Source organism: Phacochoerus africanus, chromosome 8, assembly GCF_016906955.1.
Source record: "Phacochoerus africanus isolate WHEZ1 chromosome 8, ROS_Pafr_v1, whole genome shotgun sequence".
Taxonomy (NCBI): domain Eukaryota; kingdom Metazoa; phylum Chordata; class Mammalia; order Artiodactyla; family Suidae; genus Phacochoerus; species Phacochoerus africanus.
Window position 1 is genome coordinate 4770315 of NC_062551.1, and position 25660 is coordinate 4795974.

Sequence of the window (25660 nt, forward strand, 5' to 3'; positions counted from 1 at the left end):
TAAAACCTTTAGTAAGCAACTGCATTAAAATATGCTAAGACACTTACCTTACCCTAGGTCGTGGCGAGCTCTAAGAAAAAGCCGCAGGCTGTCACTAGTTTGATCTGATAGAAAATTTTGGTGTGAGCTTTGATGGTTCATTTACAGCTTAGCGACAAGAAGATCATCTTGGTACAAGCATTCGCCTGCCTCTTAAAGCTCACAGAATCAAAATCGAGTACTTGGCATCCAATAACGAACATCTTTTATTTTCAGGTTTGCAAACGATGGTCGTCGGTTCACACAAAAGGGAGCTTTTAAAACTACCTGTATTTACTCTATTGTATGCATGTATATATGAAACAAAGGCGTGGCTGTGCATAAATGTATGTCTATTCACGTGGGCCTATATGTGTATACACATGGTACCTGGTGACCTCTTCAAAAGCATGTTTGATCTCCACGATGCCATTGGCTGTACACATACCGAGGAGGGCCAGATGCTCTATCACAATCTGCATCCTCAGAAAACCCACTGGGACTGTGGATTCGGACACGTACAAATGCAGACAGATGCCCATGCATTTGATGGTAAAATGCCCAGCTCTGCTCCTCACCGGGATCATGGCATAGGATGGCAGTGAAAAACAGGTCCTCACTCTAAAGAGAAAGGGCTCTGTCTTGGGGCTCCGCCTCTGCGGACCTGCCTGGCTGGTGGTGGCAGGGCTCAGACAGAATGGGTCGGTGAGAAGTTTCAGGTCTGTGTTCTGCGCTCGTGTTGAGCATGATGCTGAGGCCCTGGAGGGATCAGCTGCCGTAGCTTCTACTTGTTTGCTTAACCTCTCAAGGAAGGATGACATGTCAAAACCAAGCTTCTCCCATAGAGTCTGTCTATAAATACTGGGTATATACACATACAGATACGCACACATATACAAATACTAACCCACTGACAAAACTGGATGTGCGGAGCGCGGACTAGCAACATGGCAACACATCAGAAAAGGGAGTCTTTGTTCCTGCTCTCAGGAGGTCAAGTTATATGCCATGATCTTTAAACACTCAGGGAAAATTCAGAGGATTCCATTAATCAAAGGAGAAAGGAAGATGCTGTCGAAATGGTAAAGCATAGACTAAGTGAAATTGCAAAGAAAACGAAAATCTGGAACAATTGAGGCCTAGTTGTGAAGTTCGAGAGCTGTAAACTGCAATCTTCAGATTTGGATTTTTTTTTTTCCTCTTTTTCCTGTTGCTATGGAAACTTGGTAGTCAAGCTTCAGATGTCAGGAGTTCTCACAGACCTGAATGGAAGAGATCCAGAGTCAAGTCAAGGAATATAACAAGTCAATTCAAAACATTTTAGCTAAATACTAGATAAATGACTGACAACGTATAATAAATGCATTTAAAAATATCACACTACCTTGGGGGGATTTTTTTTTCTTAAGCATAGCATTTGAAGGGAGAGTGAATCATTCTGCGGCTTTGTGTATTAAAAAGCTGAACTGCCCTGAAAAGGCGAATGCCAAATATCTCATCACAGACCAACTGTGGCCATTACCACTATGCATTGAGCCCTAGCTCCTGCAATAAGCTGAATTGGTAGCTTAGAAATTAATGACCATCCCAGATGTGTGTGTGTGTGTGTGTGTGTGTATTTATTTATTTTTTGGCACAGAGAGGAGCAAGATAGTAATCCGTGGTTCTCTAGGGAAGGGGTATGAGTTTCTGACGGCTGCTGTAACAAACGACCACAAACACACTCTTCTGGAGGTCAGAAGTCTTGCGGGGCTAAAGTCAAGGCTCTTCTTTTGGAAGCTCTGAGAGTGCAGCCACACCTTTGGTTTCCAGCTTCCAGAGGCTGTCTGAGTTTGGTTTTGGCCCCTTCCTGCATCCTCGTGGCCCCCAGTGTCTCATCAAAGTTGACTGAGGTTGCCAGACTGTGCTTGTTCTCTAGGTTTTACACCAGCCCAGGGACTCTGATCTGCCTGGTGATAGGGTGAATGGAAGTAGCTCGGTTCTCTGCCAGTTGTGCTTAATTATTATTATATCTTGGATTTGTGCAGGGAAATGGTACCACTAAAAACTCCTGTTAGAGTCAAAGAAATAAAAGTGTGTAAAAGGTCAACCCACGATGGAAGTGTAGCTCATTCTGGAATGAACTGATTAATGAACTGATTAATAATGGGTTATTCTCAAAAGCTTAGGGCTTTTCACTCTACATCTGTTGAGACGAAGATTACTATGTAAAACTGACCTACCTTCACTGCACCCTGTTGACTTGAGAATTTAAAGCAGTCATTTTACACCTGTTTGGAAAATTTAGAGCAACAGCTCTAACTTCTAGAAAAAAGTCTTTGTAATGTGACTCAAGTATAAATAAGATGATATTGAGAGGCTTAAGGGTAAAAGCTATTTTAAAGAAAGGGCCATGGAAATTCATATGTTAATTCAGATGCAAGTTTTGGTTATTTTGCCTACCTAGGGACCTTTGTAGTGAATTTCTTTGTGGTTAGGAGTTTTCTGAACACAATTGATTTCCTTTTTTTTTTCTTCTTTTTTTTTTTTTAGTAGAATATTTTATTGCTCTTGCTACCATCACCTTAAACTCTTTGGGTATTTGGGCTGCAGTAAACTACATCCTTCAGATCCACCCCTATTGGCAGAAAGACTGGCAAAGACTATATTAAATGGCATCACTAATTATATTTCAAAATATTTTCTAGTGTGGTACCAATAACTTAAAATAATCACTTTGGGCATTGAGAAATATACAAAAATTTTTTTGGGTGAGTAAGACCTACGACATTTAAAGTCCCCAATCCCTGTTTAAGTCAATTTAGACCATAGCATTATCTCCTGGGACTGAGGAGTTGATTACATGAAGTAGGCCATGATTATGCCATGTTCTCAGCTGTGCATGTGCATGGCAGATAGAAAGGCCTGGAAGGTTGGAGGTCCACTCTCATAGCCATGGAGTTGTACCACTTGGAGGGACCAGCTCTGTCTGCAGGCAGAGGACACCCTGCTCTACCCTGGCCCTGTCTCTGCCCATAACTCATTTCACAATAAAAAGGAACAAAATATTGATACACTCCATAAATGGACTCTATAATAATGGACTGCGTGATTCCATTTATAGAAAATTCTAGACGAGGCATGAAGTTTGTCAGAGAAAGCTGATCGATGAGAGCCTGGGCTGGGGGGAGGATTTAACAGCAAAGGGGAAACAAGGAACCAGGTCTTTGTGGTGTGGCCATACAGTGGTATACTCTTACCCAAATCCATCAAACTGTACACTTAAAACAGGTACATTTTATGGAGGGCAAATACTACCTTAAGAAAAGGAATTAGAAAGAAAAGCATTTTCAATGGCTGTTTTTTGCTCCTCTTGGTCACCTCTTAAAACTTCTTCACTGTGATCGAGGTTACGATGCAACGCCCGCTCCTGTCCAGTTAAAATGGCTCACCTGATCCGTCCTTTTATATTCTTGCGGTGGCTGATTAATTAGGCCTAAAACAATGTTCAAAAAGGTTTCAGCGCCATATCCTTCCCTGAACTTGCCCGGTCACACCACACAGAGCTCTACAGAAACCCTGAGGGAGGCGCCAGCTTGCTTCACTGGGAGGGTCCTGGGGGAGCATTCTGCACCCCCTCAAGGTCATCGACACGTAATTGGAGCAACAAAATCGGCAGTCAAAATAATTTCATTTACATTTGTTATTGCTTTCAACGTCATTAGTTTCATTTCCTTTACTTTTAGACGTCAAAGAAGGAAGGGTAGCCCTCTCAGTTCAACGCTCAGCTGCAATAAGGCCACCTATGGTATCACAATAAACTGAAATGTTTTTATTATCTTTTTCCACAAGGGAGGCCGCCCTCACTGCTCACTCACCCCAGGACCTTTCTGAGCATCAGTGTCTCATTTACTGAGCGGCATAAAACCACCAGGGCAGTGAAGGCAAGAGAGAAAGACCACAGAATACAGGGTGTTGGTTAATGCTGGGCTGCCTGGATTGAGGTATTATTTGAGGAAAGAGGAAAACCCACTTTCTCTTCCCACATTGGATGATGTGATCACTGAAGTTTCATGAACAAAGCTTTTAAAGAGGCCATTGAGCCACTTCTGCCAAGAGCCAGACAGCAAATATTTCTGGCTTTTCAGGCCATAGGGTCTCAGTGGCAACCACTCAACTCTTTTTTCATTTAATTTTTTTTTCTTTTTTGGCCACTCCCACAGCATAGGGAAGTTCCCAGGCCAGGGAGTGGATCTGGGCTGGAGCTGTGACCTACACCACAGCTATAGCAACACTGGATCCTTAACCCGCTGTGCTGGGGCTGGAACCAGCACCTCCACAGAGACAAGCTAGATCATTAACCACTGTGCCACAGCAGGAACTCCCCAGCTCTTTGTGAGGTAGTGGCAGAAAGCATCCACAGGCAGCCTGTAAATAGATGAACCTGCTGTGTTCCAATCAAATCTTAAAAATGGGAAGTGAGCCTTGGCTGGCCCCTGGGCTGTAGGTTGCCAACTCTTGCTTTAAAGAAACATCAAACAGTTTCTACCAGAGCCTGAGACTCATTCGAGGACAATGGCTGAGTGGACAGTTGTCCTACCTTTGCACTTTACAATTTAGTTTATTGCTTTTAGGACCCCCTCCATCCAACCCAACCTTGATTCATGTTTTAGGCCCATTTCTGTGTGCCCTCTGACCACTGTCACCTTAAGAGCTGCACGGGTAGGTCAGCCACTTTGACTTTGCTCCCAGGGGAAAGTCTGAGCTTTCGGACACCCATGGTTACTTATTCCTGCTCTCACCCAGTTTCTCACCCACTTATTAGTTACAGTCTTCTTCTGTTAGGAAGCACATGTGGGCTAGCTCTACAGTAGAATAAGAACCATTATATTTGGCAGGCGTCTCTGATGTTCAAATGAACAATCTTAAATAATCTTTTGCCTTTGATTTTTGCCAGACTGTGGTTTGTCTGGAAGTCAAACAGGTGGCTGGCGGCCCCTTTCTTAATGGTCCTGGGGTCTGAAACTCTCTGTCTTGTGGAGCAAAACCTGGGAAGGTCCACCGAGGACCTGTCCAGTTGTGTAGGGGGATTCAGGGCTCCTTTCTGAGGGTGATTTTGGCCTGACCTCTGGGCGCCCTCCCCCTACGGTGGTGGGATACCCACGTGGCTCCCTCTGTGGGGGAGAGCAAAGGGCATGGCTGCTATCTCAGACCCCGAATGCATGTCTTTTCTCCATGATGCTATTTTGAGTGTCAAATGGGCATGAGTTTTTTGGGAGTTATCAGGCAGTTCTGTCCTGGATTAAGTGAGACCCAAGAGCTCAGATGGAAAATATGAGGATGAGCCATTTAGGGGAACACGCTCACTATGGGTGTCTGCAAGGTCAGGGGTCTCCAGAGTAGGGGACCCAAGAAAATCCCTTGCTGGTAGGAAGCAAATGCTGCCATGGCAATTTATATTCCTTTTCATCTAAATAGGTACACTACATCTTCCTAATATTTAATGTGGATTTGGAGTAGCAGATGTGTGTATGATCACAAAAAATACTGTGTAAAAACATGCAACTTTTCACATCTGCCTGCAGGAGGGTGCAGGAGGCCACTGTCGTCTGGGATGCTGGTTCCAAAGGATGCTTGGGCTTGAGAATCTGTAATTCAACAATCAGCAGTAGGAAGTCTCCATTTAAAAAACTCACTGGTGGTCTAGATAGATGGCTTCTCAAGTGAGCGCTAGACAAACAGCGGGCTCAGCCCTGGGTCCAGGTTCTGGGACCCAGTGGAACTCACATATAGCAGAGTCTGGATCAACCAGGGGGCAGTCCTTCCTGGGTGATTGTACAGATATAAAAATGCTGTGTGTGTCCATGTAGGCCGGTGTGTGTACACATACAGAGAAGGTCCTTGAGTAGCCACTCACACAGCTCCCTCTATAAACGCAATTACAGGACATCAAAGCCTGACTCTTGATGAACAAAGGTTCCACCGGCCCCTGCTCGCACTGAGCCTGATGCTCTGCAGCTCTTTTTTCTTCTCCACATTACACATCCAAGCTCCATCTATGTTGCTGTAGGCGACAGAGGCCTCCTGCACCCTCCTTTCTGGAGAAGCTGGTGGAAAACAGATTCCACAGGGCTGCTGCAATGGAGTTGGTCATAGCAGGACACGGTAAATAATCCCCATGGGCCTGCTGACAGGGGAAGAGGCTGCACCGTATTCACATGACGGATGCTCTCTAGCAGTCGCAGTGGTCACTTCACTTTATTTACCAGCCCAGGGGTCACTGGCTGGTGGCCATAGTGCATTTGTATGGCTCTCGAGTGCAGAATGGCTTTCACGCGTTTCAAGGGTGGTAAAAGACAGACGATGGAAACAACAAAGCCATAGAAAAGAAGACGGGACAGAGACCTGATGTGGCCCACAGAGCCCCAAATATTTCCTGCCTGGCCCTCGATGGAAAGAGCTTGCTGACCCCTGAACTTTAGCAACACAGAGGGAGCTTGGATGTGCATGCGGGGAGGAAGGGAAAAAGGGGCGCAGAACACCAGGCTCAATACATATGGATTATATCAAGTCTGGCCAACTGCACAAAGTAGAACTGCATGGGGTGTGTGGGGGGGGCGGCGGGCATGAAGGATATAAAACAACATCCACACACACTCTGGCTCATGATACCCATTGTCTCTGGAGAGAGAGAACAGAGAATGAAACTAGGGAGAGGAACACGGGGGATTTCAGTTTCAGCTGTACTATTTTATTTCTTAAAGAAAAAGGGAGGAAGAAGAAAGAAAAAAAGAAAGATGAAAAGAGTGAATATATATTTTCTCCCTCCCTCCTTCCTTCCTCCTTCCTTCCCTCCTTTCCACATTCTCTCCCATCCACTCATCCATCCACCCATCCACTCAAGGAGATACTTCTCATTCCAGAGTCTCCTCTTCGGTTCTACCCCCAGGTCGCTGGCTCAGCACGGGGGGTTGAGGGTCTGACGTTGGAATGTGTGGTTTCCTGTTGACTCCACTCACCACTGTCACTGGGATATAATAGCTTTTCTTCTTTATTTTCTAATCATCAGTTTCTCAACCTCCTAATTCACAGCTACACTAATAACCTTCTCAAAAGGTAACTACAGAGGCCCGGAAGGCTTTTGAATGACATTAACTATATGTGAATAACTGCTAAGGTTAAAACTGGACTAGTCTTCCATAAATGGGAAGTATTTGATACACGTATCTATTCATCTTACACTCACATCGATATTACTCGGCATAATTCACTTGTTTAAAATCTTCATTATGTCAGAGTCATCACTACCAGTCAGCGAAAAAGATGTGTGCATTATGCATTTATCTCTTTTCCTGCAGCCTCACCCTCCATCCATCCATTCTCATGACTCTTCTTAAAAAGGTACGGTGTCTACTTTAACTTTGCTAAAGACTATTCTCCATTCTTCCTTTCTTTTTTTTTGGTTGGATGGTCTCCTGTTATTATCTGCTTGAGTGTATTTTTTTTTTCATTTTTTGGAAATGCAATAGTTGCTTTTGGCTTGTGGTTGCCCTGTTTTTTAAGTATGCTAACCCCTTCCCATAATTGTGTGTTTTAGCCCGATGGTCCTGTAAGTTCAAACACTTCATTACTATATTAAAATTAAGAAGAGAAACATACAAACAAACAAACAAAAAGGGTTATTTACTTCCTAACATCCCTTGCCCACATTTTATGGTTTTGATGACTCTTTTTTATTTTTTTCTTTTTAATTTTATTTTGTTTGAAGCATGTTCATGATTAAATCTGTATGCTGGCTTATTTGAGTGACTGCTCTCTGATTGCAGTTTCCTCAGTCCTAGTTCTTCCTCTTCTTCTTTTTTTTTTTCTTTTCTTTTTTCTTCCCTTTCCTTCCTTTCTTTTTGGTTTAGAGAAGCCCTTTCAATATTTCTTTTAACCTGGGTTTTGTGTTGCTGTATTCTTTAAGTTTTTGTTTGTTGGAAAAAATATTTACACCCGCATGTTCATTGCAGCACTATTCACAATAGCCAGGACATGGAAACAACCCAAATGTCCATCAACAGATGATTGGATTCGGAAGATGTGGTATATATACACAATGGAATACTACTCAGCCATAAAAAGGAATGACATAATGCCATTTGCAGCAACATGGATGGAACTAGAGAATCTCATACTGAGTGAAATGAGCCAGAAAGACAAAGACAAATACCATATGATATCACTTATAACTGGAATCTAATATCCAGCACAAATGAACATCTCCTCAGAAAAGAAAATCATGGACTTGGAGAAGAGACTTGTGGCTGCCTGATGGGAGGGGGAGGGAGTGGGAGGGATCAGGAGCTTGGGCTTATCAGACACAACTTAGAATAGATTTACAAGGAGATCCTGCTGAATAGCATTGAGAACTTTGTCTAGATGCTCATGTTGCAACAGAAGAAAGGCTGGGGGAAAAAATGTAATTGTAATGTATACATGTAAGGATAACCTGACCCCCTTGCTGTACAGTGGGAAAATAAAAAAAAATTATTAAAAAAAAAAAAAAAGACTATTCTGCACTCTGGTAGACCAGTTAACCCATCTGGGCACATGTGTATGAGCGCAAGTTCAAGGGCATCTGCAGGAAGTTTTCTCACCACCGGGTCTGTGGGACAGCATTGAGGGCCTCTGCACAGTTCCTCAGACGGCGGGGGGCGGGGGGCGCAGGGGGATGTGAAGGTGCCTTTCAACATTAGTTGGAGCAGTTTTACAGGTAACACTCTCTGCTATACAGACATGAACTAAAAAATGAATGTTTCCTCTGGGATAGATTTTTGGGGAAAGACATGAAAAAACAATGGCTCTGGTGAAGTTGTTTTTGTACTGTGCATGCACTGGGCTTTGGTCAACTTACGAGCTAAGCTGAAGAGGGACAGGAGCAGGACGGCGGTCGTGCTGAAGTGCGGGGCCCCCGCTGCGTTGCAGTCCACTTTGGAATTCTTGCAGGAACACACTTGTACCCTGAGGTCTGTGATGTTCGTCATGGGTGGTTTCCCTGAATCTGTCACCATGATGGGCAGGTGGTAGTTGGCTTTGTTCAGATTTTGAAGAAGGCTCACCAGGGCATGCGTATCTATGAAGACAAGCGGGGGGGGGGGGGCCTTCATGAGAGAGGGTTAGAGTGTTCCAGACGAAAGAGGACTTTGGGAGACTAAACCCACACAAAACATTCATTTAACTGGGAGGATATTTGAATTTAAATCCATTAACATCCAATATAAATTCAAATTCAGTTCTTCAGCTGAAGTAGCTACTCTTGAGTGTCTGGCAACCACACCTGGCTGGTGGCAGCCACACCAGACAGCCCCAGATAAAACGTTTCCATCATCAAGGAGCTCTGTGGTGCAGGGCAATTATAGTCAGGTGCAAGGGGACCCACTTTTGTAAAGATGATTGATGACTCCTCCCTGCAAACATTAGGCTATCAAGCCACCTTCACAAAGATCACGCTAAACATCTCGAAGAAATAACGTGAACAACCACTCTCAAATCCTCCTATTATATGTCATAAATACATACAATTCTTATTTGTCAATTTTAAGTCAATAAAGCTGAAAAAAAGAAAATTTTTATCTTAGAGCATTTTAATACACAAATCCAAATTCAAATAATCAACATACATTCTTGGAACAACAACAAAAGTCCACTCACCCTTGATGTGAGCAGGCCCCCTGTTGCCATGGGGAGGCCTCGGCCCAAACCCCTAGATTTGGGGGGAATGCAGAGCACAATCCACAGCATGGAGATTAGCTCTTTAAGCCCATGTTTGGTGGGATTATCTGCCATTACCCAGGCCAATGGGCAGTGCTCAGAAGTGGCCAGGCCACCTGGCCACTGTTCTTAGCCTTGGGCTATTTTCTTTTCAGTCTCTTAGATGAGCAGGGATTTAAAAAAATTATTTGAATTTATTTCAAATTAAGTTTTATTTATTTATTTTTACCATGCCCAAGGGCATGCAGAAGTTTCCAAGCCAGTGACTGAACTTGCGCCACAGCACCAACTCCAGCCACAGAAGGGACAACACTGGATCTTTAAGCCCCTGAACCACTAGGGAACTCCGGGATTTGTTTTTTTTTAAAAATTGCTCCTTTCTAGGCATAAACAATGCTAAGTATTCAGAAAAGATTCTGGACAGGAAAAAGAATTTAGGAGGCATCTTGTCTACATAAATAAAACCAGGAGGGAAGTGAGTATGATGATACGAAAACAAAAACAGATGAAGCATTATTCTAACCAGAAGGTGACAGCAACAGAAATAAGCTATATGGATGGCAGGTTAATGCTAGAAACATTCACTAATCTCCCTCAAGTAGAGGAGAAACTCTCAAATGAGCCAGTTCCAGCTGGAAAGAACCAGGGATGATTATTCAAATCAGCTACAGCCACACGCACTAGCAAATAAAACACTAACCCCTCAAACAAGAGGAGGGCTGTTTTAATTAAAAATAATCAGTGTAACAGAATTCATTCTTTAAAAAGCAACACAATAGACAAACAGGCAAATAGAATCAATAATAAGCGAAAGCACTAATAAAATGAGATATGAGATAAGGCAGTACCAATAACATATGAGATTTTTTAATAGAAAATTTTATGTACAGATGTGCAATACATTCAAAACTTAATGAAATGGGTAATTCCCCATTGGTCTCAAAAACTCTAGCACCGAAATCAGAAAGAGGGAGCCCAGCCCTGACTGGGTCAATCCCAGAATAAATTCACACTTGATGGCCAAGTGTATGTAACAAATGCGTGAAGTCTGGCTTGGGGCTTTATTGCAAGGCAAGGTGATCTCAGCAGTGAGGTCGTACTGATGGTGGGGAGGGAGGTGGGGGAGGTGTTGAGATACAGGGATACTTCATAACTCAGACTTGGATGTGTCGGTCTTAATACGGCAGATGGTAAATGTTGGGCCAAGTTTTAAATGCCACGGGTCCATGTGGAAGGACTGGAAGAAAGGGACATTGCCTGCAAGTTTCATAAATGAGGACAGGTGGGAGAGGATATCAATGTCAAAAGTCAAAGCCAAGGTCATTTGAAAGACAAAGTCAATTCTGAGATCTGCAGGATAAAATGGAAAATGGAAGATTAGAGGTTAAGACTTTTGGAAGAGTCTTTTCCTTGTGCTTCTCTTATGAAAGCGAGTGTAGAGTGGACAATCTCCAAATGCTGGTGAGAATTAATGCTAACACAGTCATCGGGGAGAGGAGGGGCAGCTGAGCCCAGACCCCCAGGTTGTGAAGGCTGAGGTAGAGAAGAGAGTGTACAGTACACAGTGTACAGTATAGAAACGCTGAGAGAGGAGGCAAAAGAGAAAACCTTCATATCTGCATTTCTAAGGGGCTGCTATGCAATATTTATACAAATTTTATTCACGTGTTGTTGGAAAAATGGTCAGTATCTGTCATGTGTGAATAACTCGGAATAAATCCCAAGAGGATACAGGAGAACACAGAGGAGAAACAGTGTGGGAACAAAAACCAAGCCAGGGAAACTAGATTTCAAAGCGGAAGAATAACCACAGAAGGTTAGGCAGACTTACTGTTGATCTTGGAGATCTTCCAGACTTTATCAGGAACAGTTTGTTTGTGGATTTCAAATTTGAAAGGATCTGTGTTTGGGTGAAGATCCTTATCCGACGCTCCCAAGATGACTACGCTGAGGTTTTTGGCGTCATCGCACACCTCTGCTACCGTAGGGTAAATGAAGGGCGCGTTGTCATTGACATCTTCCAGGGTTATCAGCAAAGTCCCAGTGCCAGTAGCAGGAGGGTTGCCTACAGGGAAAGGGGGGAGATATTAGCGCAGGAGGCGCAGCGCAGCAGGAGCTGTCCATGGTACCCTTTCCTCATGTGCTGGATGCCTTTACTGTCGTCCAGGTTTCAAACGGATCCAAGTTCAGTGATTTAAAAAGCCTTTAGTACCATTTCTAGGTCCATCCATGTTGCTGCAAATGGCATTATTTCATTCTTTTTTGTTTGTGGCTGAGAAATATTCCACTGTGTATACATACCACATCTTTATTCATTCATCTGTCGAGAGACATTTAGGTTAGGTTGTTTCCATGTCTTGGCTATTGTGAATGGTGTTGCAATGAACATTGGGGTGCATGTATCTTTTTGAATTATAGTTTTCTCTGGATATATGTCCAGGAGTAATACTGCATTTAGACTATCATACTAAGTGAAGTACGCCAGACAGAGAAAGAAAAATATCCTATGATATCACTTATACGTAGAATCCAAAAAAAAAAAAAAAGCCTTTTATTGGGAATTCCCACACGGCTCAGCAGTAATGAAACTGACTAGTATCCATGAGGACTCCCTGGCCTTGCTCAGTGGGTTAAGGATCTTGTGTTGCTGTGAGCTGTGGTGTAGGTCACAGACTCGGCTCAGGTCTGGTGTTGCTGTGGCTGGCAGCTGTAGCTCCAATTCAACCCCTAGCCTGGGACCTTCCATATGCCACAGGTATGGCCCTAAAAAGGCACACACATGTAAAAAAGCCATTTATCATATGTAAGATTTCTGACGAAAGTTCTTCAGGCTTCACCTTTAGAATGCTAAGCTTTAAATACACGAGTTATAGCCACATATTGAAAGTCGCTCAAAGAATGGAGGTGAAAAATAGAACTTTTTCTTACTTATGGAATTAAACCTTCCACTAAATAGCCAACTATTTGCATGTTGGTGATACTGGGAGGATGGAGAGTCCCTGAGAAAAGACCACGTTCCATATGGAATAGCTCTCTACTGACTGCAAGGCTAAGACGGGAAGACCTACTCCAGGGTTTTCTTTTGCGGATGATGAAGGGCCTGGGATGGCTGATGATGTCCCTGGGGGGTGGCATGGCTGGCCTGGAGCACGGGACAGATTCAGAAAGGCGGGTTATTATTATTTTATTATTTTTAACAATAACGTTTTATTACTTTATTTACGTGGTGCTTTTGCAAGGCGCTGTAGTACGGACTAGAAAACTTGGAATGACTCATGAAGAAATCTTGGAATGACACATGAAGGATGATAGGAAAAGTCAGTACGAGGCAGGATGCTTTCCCGAATTGTTTTTAACCAGTGTATCAAACATCAGGAATGAGTTCAAGCTAAACTTCACAGGAGATGGTTACCAAAGGCGAAATGGTGGGGGATGGATAAATTAGGAGGTTCAGATTAAAATATACACATTATTGTGTATATAATAGATAACCAGCTGTATATAACATATGTAACAGATAACCTTCTGTATAGAGCAGGGAGCTATACTCAGTATCTGGTAATACCCTATAATAAAAATATCTAGAAAATAATAAGTGAATCATTGCTGTATACTAAGACAAACACAACATTGCAATTCAACTATATTTTAATAAAAATTAAAAAAAATCCTCAATAGAGATAAAATTAATGTTCTCATCAAACAAAAACACAACAATTCTCTGCAAAAAAAATTAAGGCAAATTAGTTATGAGAAATGAAATCACTGACTCCTGATGCAGTTGAAGCAAACCATCATATAATCCTTGGGACTTATTTCTTTTTCTTTTTTCTTTTTATGACCGCACCTGTAGCATATGGAAATTCCCAAGCTAGGGGTCAAATCAGAGCTGCAGCTGCCAGCCTATGCCACAGTCATGGCAACGTTGGAACTGAGCTGAATGGGTGAATTACACCACAGCTCATGGCAATGCTGGATCCTTAACCCACTGAGAGAGGCCAGGGATTGAACCCACATCCTCAGAGAGACAACGTTGGGTCCTTAATCTGCTGAACCACAACGGGAACTCCCTTTAGGCCTTATTTTCAAGGCCTTATTTTTTCAGTATTTCAGCCACTTCCGGAAATGTTTTTCATTTTTAGGGAATGTTATTTTAAGATGTCCTTATAATCACCTATGTGATAAAATCTTTCACTTAAAGAAAAGGGTGTTTAATCTTAATGAGACTTAGTGTGTCTTTATTTAATTTCCTCTACATTCTTTTTTAATCATCTATGCATTAGAGGTTTTGCTCTCGGGAAAAACCATTCATTAATAGTTTCTAATTTTCTGAGAGAAAAGTTCGAGCCAAATTTGCAAGCCACACGTAGTAAATGTATAGATTTGCTTTGTTCCAAAAGGGATTTGATGTGCCTCTGAAATGATGGTACTCTAATCTTGAATACTAGGGCTAAGCTAATGTCTGGCTCTCCCCTCCTCCCGCCCTGCCCCATCTTGTCTGCACTTAACCAGATTCCCAAGCTTAATTTTATTTTATCTGGTATTATGTTTATTTCTTGAAATGCTCCTTAAGTTTAAAATTATGAACCACATGCCGGTTGAAAGAGGGGTGAGTGTCTGAGCTCAGAGTACAGGTGTCAAGGGCAAGGGCAGCAAGATCTGATAGAGCCCTTTGTAGATTCATGCAGTTTGTTAGTCACAGAGACACTGAAAGAGTGAGTAGGCAGAGGTGGCCCTTGTGCAGATGATGCCAAAATGAATGAATGAAGGGATGCCCTGTTGCTGGGGAGCCAAACTCAAGCTGCTTTTCAGCAGTTTTATAGCTGTAGCTGCAGCCAAATAGGGTGGGCAGGAAGCCTGGGCCCTTTTCAGAAGCAGGAGGGTGATGAGACATTGTCTGTGCCAGCCTCCCAGGGGACAACAGGAGGTGTGCAGGGAATGGACTGTCACTGTGCCTCACCAGCCTTAGTGCCAGGAGGCTCCCAAGAGTTCTGTCAATGTTCGAACTGTCTGTGGCTATGGCCTTCCCTCCTGGCCCTTGTGGATGTGCTGTCATCAGGCACCACTGGGCAGCTGTGTGTACAGCATGGCGCACAGGATGGCCCGAGGACGAGGCTGGAGATGGCAGTTTGGCTGGGGATGGTGGCCTTGCCTGTCAGACTGGTTGTTTGCACCAATTCTCCAGACTCACAAAGCCACCAGAGGTTTCCAGAAAGGCAGTGGAACCATCTGATCTGATGGATTTGTAGAAACACATAATGGTATGGACAGAAGATGCTGGGCACTGGCGGCAAGAAGACCAGCAAAAGACTGAGTCACAACGGGCAGTTTGAACAGGAAAGGAATGTCTTTTTGGGTGATGATGCACTCAGACGAGGCTGCCAGAAGAAAAGCAGAAGGTGGTGGGGAGAAGGAAGAGCTTCGAATGAACTGAGCTTTCATGGTACTAAAAGCCCCTCGAATCAGTGCATTCCCAAGAAGAGCTTGGGAGAAATGCCAGGGCCGAATTAGTGACTGGGGAGCTGTCAACAAAGATGCTTTCAAAACCTTTCTAGCAAATTACGTTCCTCAAAAACTGAAAGTGCAGAATGACAGAGGAGTGGGGACCTAGGAAACCCCTAAAAGCAGATTCACAAAACAGAAACAGACTCCAAGATTTTGAAACCAAACTTAAGGTCACCAAAGGGGGAATGTGGGGAGGAATAAATTAGGAGGTTAGGATGAATATACACATACCGCCATATATAAAATAGCTAAGTTAACAAGGACTTACTGTAGAGCACAGGGAAAACTACTCAATGCTGTGCAAAAACCACTGTTCTATTTACTATATAACCACAGTGTCTGAAAAGGAATGGATATGTGTGTACGTATAATTGATTCACTTTGCTCTACACCTGAAACTAACGCAACACTGTAAGTCAACCATACCCCAAGACTTTTCTTTAATTTAAAGAGCAGGAGGTAGTTTACAGAAGATGTGGGGGAGGTGAGCTGGAGAAGGAGGCAGCGATCAGGAGGGTCAGGAGTAAAGGGAGGTTATGGGATTTTACAAGGAGAATGTTACTGGCGAATTTTGGGGGGAGTGTTTTCCATTATTAGGGAATTCACCAGCTTGAAGGAAGCTATTCATGGATTCATGACGCTATGAGAACTCTGCAGTGGGGCTGGTGGAAATTTTATTAGATCAACACCCAAAGATGGTTCCAGAGTAAACATTCAAATAAGACTCTGCTAAAAAAGGAACATAAGCGTAATTAATTGTCAGAAGGATGGCTATTTCTAAGAGTTCTTGTTTTAGCCCAGGAACTCAAAGGAAATGCATAATTACTTTGAAGTTGGTCTTTCACTGTCAGCTTTAGTCATTTGGTTGAAATAGTTGAATATCTCAGAGGAATCCATTATATATATATATATATATATATATATATATATATATATATATATACACACACACACACACATCTTTTCCACTCTGAATATAATATGAAGTCATTTGGTGGAATGGATGAGAAGGCATTATAAGTATTTGAAATATGGCCATAAGAATCGGCCTTTTGTGAACTTAATTACACTACTGTCTTCAATTTCCCATGTGTTATTCCCAGGCCAGGCTGGTGATGTCTTTTTCTGACGTCAAGTCAAGTGAACTTGTTTTCTTTTTTTTCATTGAGAAAGTGAAGACTGGATTCTCAAGATCCCCAGGGAAAGCCTCTCCCAGTTAATGCACAGGGGAAACATCACTATCCAAAATTGAAATGTAATTCAAAATGTAATGGTTCTTCATAAGCCCTTTTGGCTCCAACAGTTCTGGGGCCCCAGGAAATACTGAACCTTCTAAGTGTTCTCCGCACTCAGCCAAAACCCCTCACCCTCCTCTCCCTCTTTCCATCGGCAACCCCCAGCAGCCAAGGGGCCACTCTGCATGACCAAACATCAGAACCAAAGCACGACTGGAATTCACCCCTCTCTGTGGATTTTCTTTTTTCTTTTTTTTTCTTTCTCTTGTCTGTGTCTGAGGCATGTGGAAATTCCTAGGACAGGGATTGAACCTGAGCCACAGCAGCCCCCCAAGCCACTGCAGTGACAACACCGGATCTTTAACCCACTGAGCCACCAGGGAGCTTCCCTTTGTGGATTTTCTATTACAATAGGCAAAAAGCCTCAATTTGAGCAAAACTTGCAGGATGTGGAGCTGGATGCACTTCCTCTTCCTGGCAGCTCCTCAGCAGAGCCCACAGCCACAGTAGGAATGAGAGGAAGTCCTAACCTGTGGAGGCATCGCCCGTGTCTGCAAGGGCTTCTGTCTTTAAAACATCAGGAGGTGCAAGGGCCCCTGAGAGAGGAACCGTCTCTGTCGGTGGGTCTTAAATTGAATGGGAGGTGGGTTCCCCTTTGGGAATGTGATAAAGGTCATGGTTCTGCCTCCAAGGAAACACACTTCCATTCACACTGAGGGGTCTGCTGTCACTGGAAGTACAGCCTGGGCTCTGGGCAAGGTCAGAGCTGTGGACCTGTGGCATCTTGCGTTTAGGTGTTGCAAGGCGGATGCCTAGAGAGGTCGAGGAAGGGCTCCATCAATCTCAGGCCTCTTTCTCTAGAGCAAGTGTTAACCTTTGCTTCCTCTGTCCGAATTTGCACTGTTGCAGCTTGATTCTTCTGGGCTCTCATTACAACCACAAAAGCAAGCTAAAATTCCTACATTATGGTTTGGGGTTATTATCAGCATTATTATTATTTTTTGTATCTTTTATCGTCTCTACTTTATGGTAAAATATTCATAACATTCACCATTTTAGCCATTTTTAAGCATACCGTTCAATGGCATTAAATACATTGGCATTCTGCAACCATCACCAACCCCATCTCGAGAACTTCTTCATCTTCCCCCACCTGAAACTCCCCCTTAAATGACCTCTCTCCCTCTCTTCTCCCCACAGCCTTCACATCTTGGTGGGTCATTCATTTGGCTTCGAGCTCTCATGTTGCCACCCAATGGCTTGACGTGGCCATCACTTTCTTTCCAGGATCTGAATGCCTGAATTTGTTCCAACGAGATGACTGTGCTTTAAGACCACAGAGCTGCTCTGACATCATGAAGCTGGTGCCCTGGACCACTGCCTGTTCCCATTTCTGGCTTCATCATTCTCCCTGAGCACTCACAGCTTGCAGTACCTCACACAGCACATGATCACGAAAGGACCAAATTGGTCTGCTGCTTGATTTTGAACCGAGGCAATTTAAGCTGCATTTTTCCACTTGGGTGGTAATAACTTCTTTGTGAGACGGTCAAGTGGGTGTCTTGTCCTCAACACCAGCTGGCCTGGCCAAACCCTCGGTCTGCTGGTTCGGTATTTGACGCTTGGACTTTTGTGTTTAGTGGGGGCAGAGCTGTGCATTTTCTAAGAGAAGCAAGATCCCATAACTAAGGAAGGTGAGGCTTTATGGAGAGAAAATGAATACCTGCTATTATATTAGCCAGAGTAGGAAAAGTCCAAGCAAAGCAGATAGGTCGCTGTTTTGAGCCTGTGGGGTTCTACCGTCTAGTTTTCCTCCAGAAGCAGAAACTGGGGCTCAGCAAGGTTAACTCGTCCAAGGCACTGTAGCATCGCTGTGTCACCTGTTTGCAGGCTGTGGCCCAGGAGACATAGTGTGCCCATGCTGTGTGTGCTCTGGGTGCTCCAGAAAGGGGGTGGAATGATTGCCGGTCAAGCACATCGACCGTCTGTGTCAGGCTGCAGCGCACAAAGCTCAGGTACTTTGGCGCTTGTGGCTGGCACGAAGCGTTGGTAGAAAGGGTAAAGAATGACCTCCAAGCTTTCATTACTTAAATGACCAACAATATACTGCTTTTTGTGGAGTGCAGGTAGGGCTAAGCCCTGTACCCAAGGAAATGTGTCACACCAGATCCCCTGACACTGCTTTGACGTTGTCAGTGGATGGAACGAGAAGCAGGGCTGGTTTTTTATTTTTCATTTTATTTATTTAGTTATTGTTTAGGGCAGCGCCCACAGCATAGGGAAGTTCCCAGGCTAGGGGTTGAATCGGAGCTATGGCTGCCGGCCTACACCACAGCCACGGCAACATGGGATCTGAGCTGCGTCTGCAACTGACACCACAGCTCAAGGCAATGCCAGATCCTCAACCCACTGAGTCAGGCCAGGGATGGAACTCATATCCTCATGGATCCTAGATGGGTTCATTACTGCTGAGCCACAACGGGAACTCCCTGGGCCAGTTTTTTAAACTTTATTTTTTAATTTTTAATTTTTTAAATTTAAAATCATGGGAATGTTATTTTATTCAGAACCCTGATAAAACAGGATTTCTGCTTTGCCAAAAAACACTGAGATTTTCTGATAGGTTCCTTTATTCATACACATATGATGTGTGTATATATATATGTATGTGTGTGTGTGTGCATGTGTGTATATACATTTATATATATCTTGATGTGTATAATATCTATCTATATATCTGTATCTTGTCAGTAAGAGACAAAAACAGTGTGATCCTCATTAAAAAATAAAAAATGATTAGGAAAGAGATTAGAAAGAAACATACCAAAATCTAAATAGCGATTATCCAGGTAATTAACATTAAACTAATACTTTTTTCTATTTCTTTTATAATAACCATGCTTACTAAAATAACCAGAAAAAGAAATGTAGACTCAAAAGTTATACAGGGATTTAAAAATTTTTTCCAATTCTACTTTCTCTTCTTTATTTTTACAATGAATTGATGTTTAGTAAATTTACAGAGTTACAAAACTACCACCACTACCTAATTTTAGAATATTTCTATCACCCCAAAAGAAAACTGGGCCCCTTTTCCACTAACTCTTCATTCATACCTCCTTCCAGTCCCAGGCAACCACTAATCTACTTTCTTTATAGATGTGGGTTTTTTGGACTTTTCTGCAAATGGCATCATATAATATATGGCCTTTTGTGTCTGGCTTCTTTCACTGAGCATAATATTTTTGAGGTTCATCCTTGTTATACCAAGTACTTAATTCCTTTTTTAGAGCTGAATACTATTCCATCCCATTGACTGACCATGTTTTGTCTACTCATTACTATTGAATGGACATTTGGGTTTAGTTCCTACTTTTTGTCTGCTATGAGTGATGCTGCTATGAAATCTGCATTCAAGGGACCCGATTTTCACATGCACCAATGTCCCTAGATGAGTGAGAAAGGACTTGCAGTGCAGCTCCTCAAGAGAGTCTCCTTGGAAGAACAGGGCCCCTGGCCTTGCCACAGTTGGTTGGGTGGCTTCATATGCAGAGAAGAACTTTCAGAAGCTAGCTCTGAGAAGCACAGGACGGTAGTATATGTTTCCTGTTGCTGAGCCTGGAGGGGTGCAGCACTGGATGCAGGAGGAGAGGGGAAGAGGAAGAGACAGGAACCTCATTTCTGAGCTCCATGGTCTCTGAGCATCAGGACTATTCTCCGTCATTGCCCTGTTTTAATGGGTATCTGGGAGAGTGTTTTGTTTTTTGTGATGAAGGGAAATGCAGTTGATTGTAAAGTGCCATACAAAGAGAACAGGTGGCTCAGGTTCAAAACCCCCAAACTCCCTTGGTAGAGGTTGATTTTTATTAAATTATTTTAGGATGATGTGAAAAAGCTAAGAATGTATTGCTCTTTCCATACATGTCATCATATATGTTTATATTTCCATAGGTTTCCTTCTATTCTGAGCATGGTCCATGGGCTTCCCTTAACCCACCTAGGGGAGAAACATGGGTGTGTGTGGGGTGGGGTCTGTGGAACCTGGGGCTCAGAGCAAGGAGCTCACGCCAGGGACAAGGAAGGAAGGAGACCTCAGCTGGGTGTCTCAAGAAAGCTTGAGGCCAGAATTCTGGGAGGAAAATCAGAAGATGGGCCGGTTAATAAGGAACTGCAGTTCCAATGTGGCCCCTGAATGAAGGCTAGGCATTCCTGCTATATTTTGAGGCTTGTTTTTATTTATTTATTTATATTTTTTGCCTTTTTTTTTTTTAATTTTTAGGCCTGTACCCGTGGCATATGGAGTTTCCCAGGATAGGGGTCGAAGGATCGGAGCTACAGCTGCTGGCCTATGCCATAGCCACAGCCACAACAAGGTGGGATCTGAGCCGCGTCTGCAACCTACACCACAGCTCATGGCATCCCTGACTCACTAAGCGAGGCCGGGGATCGAACCCGCATCCTCAAGGATACTAGTCAGATTTATTTCTGCCTCGCCACGAAGGGAACTCCGTGAGGCTTGCTTTTAGGGGCAAGAGGCATGACATTCCCTCTGCTTTTCTGCACATCCCTTTAATCTTTGCTAAGTGGCTGTGAGCAAAGAAATCCAGATGTTTATTTCATGCAAACAGGACTCCAAGCCACCGTAACCTTTGCTCTGCAGTGGGAGTTGCCAGGGTTCTCCTTTGGATGGTTCTTCTTTGTGTTGTTTCATGCATCCTGTGTTTTATTTACTATGACTTGGCAGGATTGATATTTTACAGACCCCCTCACCATTTTTTTGGCACGTGTCTCATAAGTCCAGAATTTTTTTTTAAATTCATAAGCATTTTTATTGCTTTGTTAATAGAGATCTTTCCATTTTACATTTTGAAAACATTTCATGGTAAACTAAATAAACCTGGTAGAAAGCAGATTTGCAAAATGCAGTGCCAGGCTTCCATGTATAATATGGGATGTGGAAATGAGGCGATTGTTCACATAATTCAGACTCAAAAATTCTTCTGGAGGAGAAATAATCTGGAACCTGAACTCTTTTGAAAAAATTCCATCTTTTGGCTTTTTTGTTTCCTTTTTATAAACTTTGGAGGAAAGGCAAAAATAGGGGAAGAGTTGATTCTGAGGCTGTGTTTAAACATGACAGTTTCACTTGATTCATTCAGCCAATAATCATTTACTGGGACTCTGCTCTGTGCCTGGCTGGATATCTCACAAAAGTGTGCCTGCTCTGGAAAGGCTAACATATCTGGCAGGAGCAGATATGTAAACAGATTCAGGACAGCGCTGTAAGTGCAGGAAGAGACGTGGGGATAAAATGCCATGGGGACTTGGGGCACGGAATAATGAGCTGTCTGAGGCTACATCAGAAGGCTTCACGAAGAGAGGGCTAGAAATGAGAATTCTTGGTGTATTCTCAACCTAGAAGGTTGTTCTAGGAGGCAGAAATAGTGTGACTGCTTTGTGAGAAGAAGTTCATGGACTTTTAAGGAGATGATGATGGCTTTGATAAAAGCAGGGGGTGCTGGAGGCAGGGAAATAGGGGGGACTTGAGTGAGGAGAGGCGCACGGAAGACCAGCTGGGATGCCCGTGTTGTAAAGGGGACTTCCACTGAGGGCTTAGGGGAGGGCGATTGGGCAGGGGCTGGATTCAGGAGGCAGAACAGCCTGTGCGAACTGGATTGGGAGTGGTGGGGTGGGAGCATCAGGGGAGACGGGTTCTAGCTTGGGGACTGAGTAGGCGGTGATGCTATTTATTACTCAAGATGGGGAGGAGGGCATTCAGAAGTGGACCAGCTAAGAGACACCTTGGCAGGATGAACCGAGCTGGCATAGATGGGCACTGCAGGCAGTATTTTCATGCCCAAATTAATTTCTTCCCAATGAATGTTTGACAACATTATGTTTAAGATGATTGATTTGGCTGGTCACTGTGGAAATGTCCTGCTGTCAGGTGGATGAAAGTCGGCTTAGGTCTCCCCAGAGAGAAACAAGCTCTATGAATTGATGGTCTTGGTGAAGGCAGCATTTTCTGGTTACTTTTCTGATTTAGAGCCCTACTCTGAGTGGAGGGCTCTGTGGCCCACCCCTACTCTAGAAAAATGCTGAGACCACCAGCAAAGTGGACACCAGATGGCGTTTATTGTTGGCTGCAGATGCTCGTGATTTAATAATAAGTTGAGGAAAATCAGTCCATAATTCAGCTCAAGTCTGTTGACTTCAATATTTATTAGGTGTTTACGAGACACTGGAAATTTTGTGTTCATGATGTCCAGCCCTTGTTAACAACTCAGCAGGGCAGATGGCATTATCTTGGCTCTGCAGGTGGGGAGACAGGCTGAGAGGACATGCCTCATGCTGCTGGTGGCACCGGTGAGCTGGGGAGCTGGCTCATTTTGGGGGCACAGGAGTACCAGGCCCCCACTCTCTATGCAGTGTACATACTGCCTACAAATGGCTCTGATCAAAACCTTTCTATCACCAGATCTCAAGAGTTCTTTTATTGGGCCATTTTGTCAGTGACAAAATTCTGGCTGCTATTTTCAATGTGATTGATATTTTGCTGGTCCTTTAAATAACAAGGAATGATGGTTGGGTCTTTCATTTATTTTTCTTCCTCCATTACTATAACAGCTGAGGTAAGGGGTGTTAAACTGGCTTAATTGGGTTGCCATCATAACTAATGGCTTGATTTTATCCAAACTAGCATCTTTTAAGTAGAATTAATCTAAATAATCTTACTATAACCCTCATGCAGTCTTAGTTGATCAATAAAAAGAGAAAGATGATTAATTGATGCATCTTTTTGAACTTCAGATCCCCAGTTAGCCTCAGTTTGGGGGCTGTTGTTATCCAGTAGTTCAGGAGTTATTTCACTTATGGGGACAAATAACTTTTTTTTTTTTCTTCTCATCAATCTAAAAGTACTTTGCACAATATTTCAATTTTGAATGAGCTGGTGTTATGAGAACATCTATTACAGAGGAGACTGAGGGAAAAGACAGGTTGGGACAGGATATGTCTTAGCCTAGGAAAAATCATTATCTTCATCTATTCCATTTTAATTTTACAGCTGTTTTTCTGGCTTCTCTCTCTGTATTTTCTTCGTAACTCACATCTCATTTTTCACAGACAGTCTTCAACATACTTTATACAAGTTGCTAAGTCATGAAAACATGCTGCTGAGTTTCGCAATAATTGGGCTTGTTTTTATATTATCATTCCCTTCTTTTTTTAAATGAAAATAGATGGGGATGTGACACTTTTGATAACCATGTAAAGACTTAATAGGGACGCTCAACAGCAGTACCTGTTTCCTGTTTCAAATTATTTCGTATGCATTGAGCCTTAGGAAGAATAAAAAGGGATAATATATTTTTTTCTTTTTTCTTTAAACTCTGCATGGGCATGGGTGCTGGAAGGAAGGACATATGAACGTCTTGAAGCCAAATATTTGTCTTTGACATCTGGAGTCACAATTCAGATCTTCTCTGAGGGCATAAGGGCCATTCAATAACAATCGTGGAATGCTGAACCCTGTACAATTTCAGAACAGAAGAGGAGTGAAAGATGAGGTTATAGGTGAGAAGGAGGCAGGAGACCAGCCTAATAGAATCCTGAGGAAAAGGCAATAAGCCAGAAGGCAGCAGCTAGCTTGGCCTTTCCTGCCCACGACAATTCCCAGTGGGATTCCAGAACTCTTAGGAGAAATTGCTTGTGACAGTTTTCAGCCCACATAAGACACTGAGACTAACATTTGACCTTTCTGATGATTACCTGAGCAGGAGTGATAACCACACTGGGATTTGGCCCGTGCTAATTGCTGCTGCTTTGCCCCACTGTCAGCACATCCCCAAAGGGATTCCATCTGATTGCATTCCCGAAAGTTCTCTTTCCACCTTGCTAGTTTCCTTAACAGTTACTAGTTTTCCCCCCTTTCTTAAGACAGACCAGCAATTCCAAGCTGAAGTCTTTCATAAAGGAGTTCCTTTACTCCGAAGGCACTGTCTTAACCTTTTCAGAAAATCTGGACCACGTAAGGTAAATGATGATATTCACCTCTAAAGATAAAATGCTTGCCAACATGAAAGGTCATACTTTATTAATCTATAGGAATAAAGGCTTTATGCTTCTAATCATTTAACCACAGCCAGGTCTGCTTTAGCCAAACAAAGGTATTTCAGTTATAATAAAACCATGTTGTCAGGTAATGTATAGCTCATTAAAATTGATAATAGTTCACGAAAAGTGCTTTATACATCCTTGAGTGTTCTGAGTTACAATCCGCCTTCTACCTATAGGGAGTGACTTTTCCTCCCCAAATCATCTATAACCTAGGCATTATCAATGTTATTAGGAAGCGTGATTCTAGAATCTATATAGACTCGCTTTGGGGCCCCAAGGAAAGAGTCCAAAGGGTTTTAAAATTTTTTTTAAATTTAAATTAAAAAAAAAATTTAGCAAAGAGTTTTTAATTCCTATTAACTTCAGAACAGATTTCCAGCCCTGCTTCTGACTATCTTTTGACGTTCTGATCTCACATTTTCTAGTCTCCAGTCTCTTTTGGTGCTGCCTGACCATCATTCTGAGCTGAATAAGTCAACTGTGTGCAGGAGGGGAGATGGTGTCACTTCTGCTTTTTGCAAATTGTTATGGGGACTGTGGAGGGAATGCTTTGCTGTGTTCTCTCTGCAGACGTGCTGTCACTCACCTTTCCAGGTAGTGCTGGCCTCCAGCAGTCGGGGACGGTCCTTTCTTAGAATAACAAGATGCTGAGAAGCTAAATCTAGGGTAAACAGGTCTTTAGGGAATATATGGATGGTTACAGCCTCCCGGGGAAGGCATAATGGACCAGGGCCCCGCTCTTTGTGTTGTCATATACATTTTTGTTACGTTTTATTGAAGTAGAGAAATTTCCATGTTTCCATAAATATACAGGTTGAAGAATTTTCATAATCGGAACACACTCACGTAGTTAGTCTACTACATACAAGATCAAGAAACCCCTCCACAAGGTAATCCTGAGGCAAGGATTAGTTTCGCCTGGGTTTGACCTCTGTGCGAATGGAATCATTCAGTATGTGACTTTCTGATTCAGCCCTTCTTTGGCTTGAGGTTGTTTGCAAGATTCATCCACGTCGTGGGAGTAGCTTCAGATCACTCATTCTCAACACCGT

General features: G+C 43.1%; 1 protein-coding gene across 2 annotated transcripts in view; it reads right to left on the minus strand.

Annotated features, from left to right (window-relative positions):
• Nucleotides 1-227: 227 nt before the first annotated feature.
• CDH13 (cadherin 13) overlaps nucleotides 228-25660 on the minus strand; it is a 1025127-nt gene continuing 999694 nt past the window's right edge. For both annotated transcript variants that reach the window (XM_047789670.1, XM_047789669.1), the window contains exons 12-14: nucleotides 11582-11815; nucleotides 8894-9112; nucleotides 228-1280 (exon numbers count right to left, since the gene is read on the minus strand). In XM_047789670.1, coding sequence (XP_047645626.1) covers nucleotides 1273-1280; nucleotides 8894-9112; nucleotides 11582-11815 — 461 coding nt within the window. In that variant the 3' untranslated portion in view covers nucleotides 228-1272. The remainder of the gene's footprint in view (nucleotides 1281-8893; nucleotides 9113-11581; nucleotides 11816-25660) is intronic.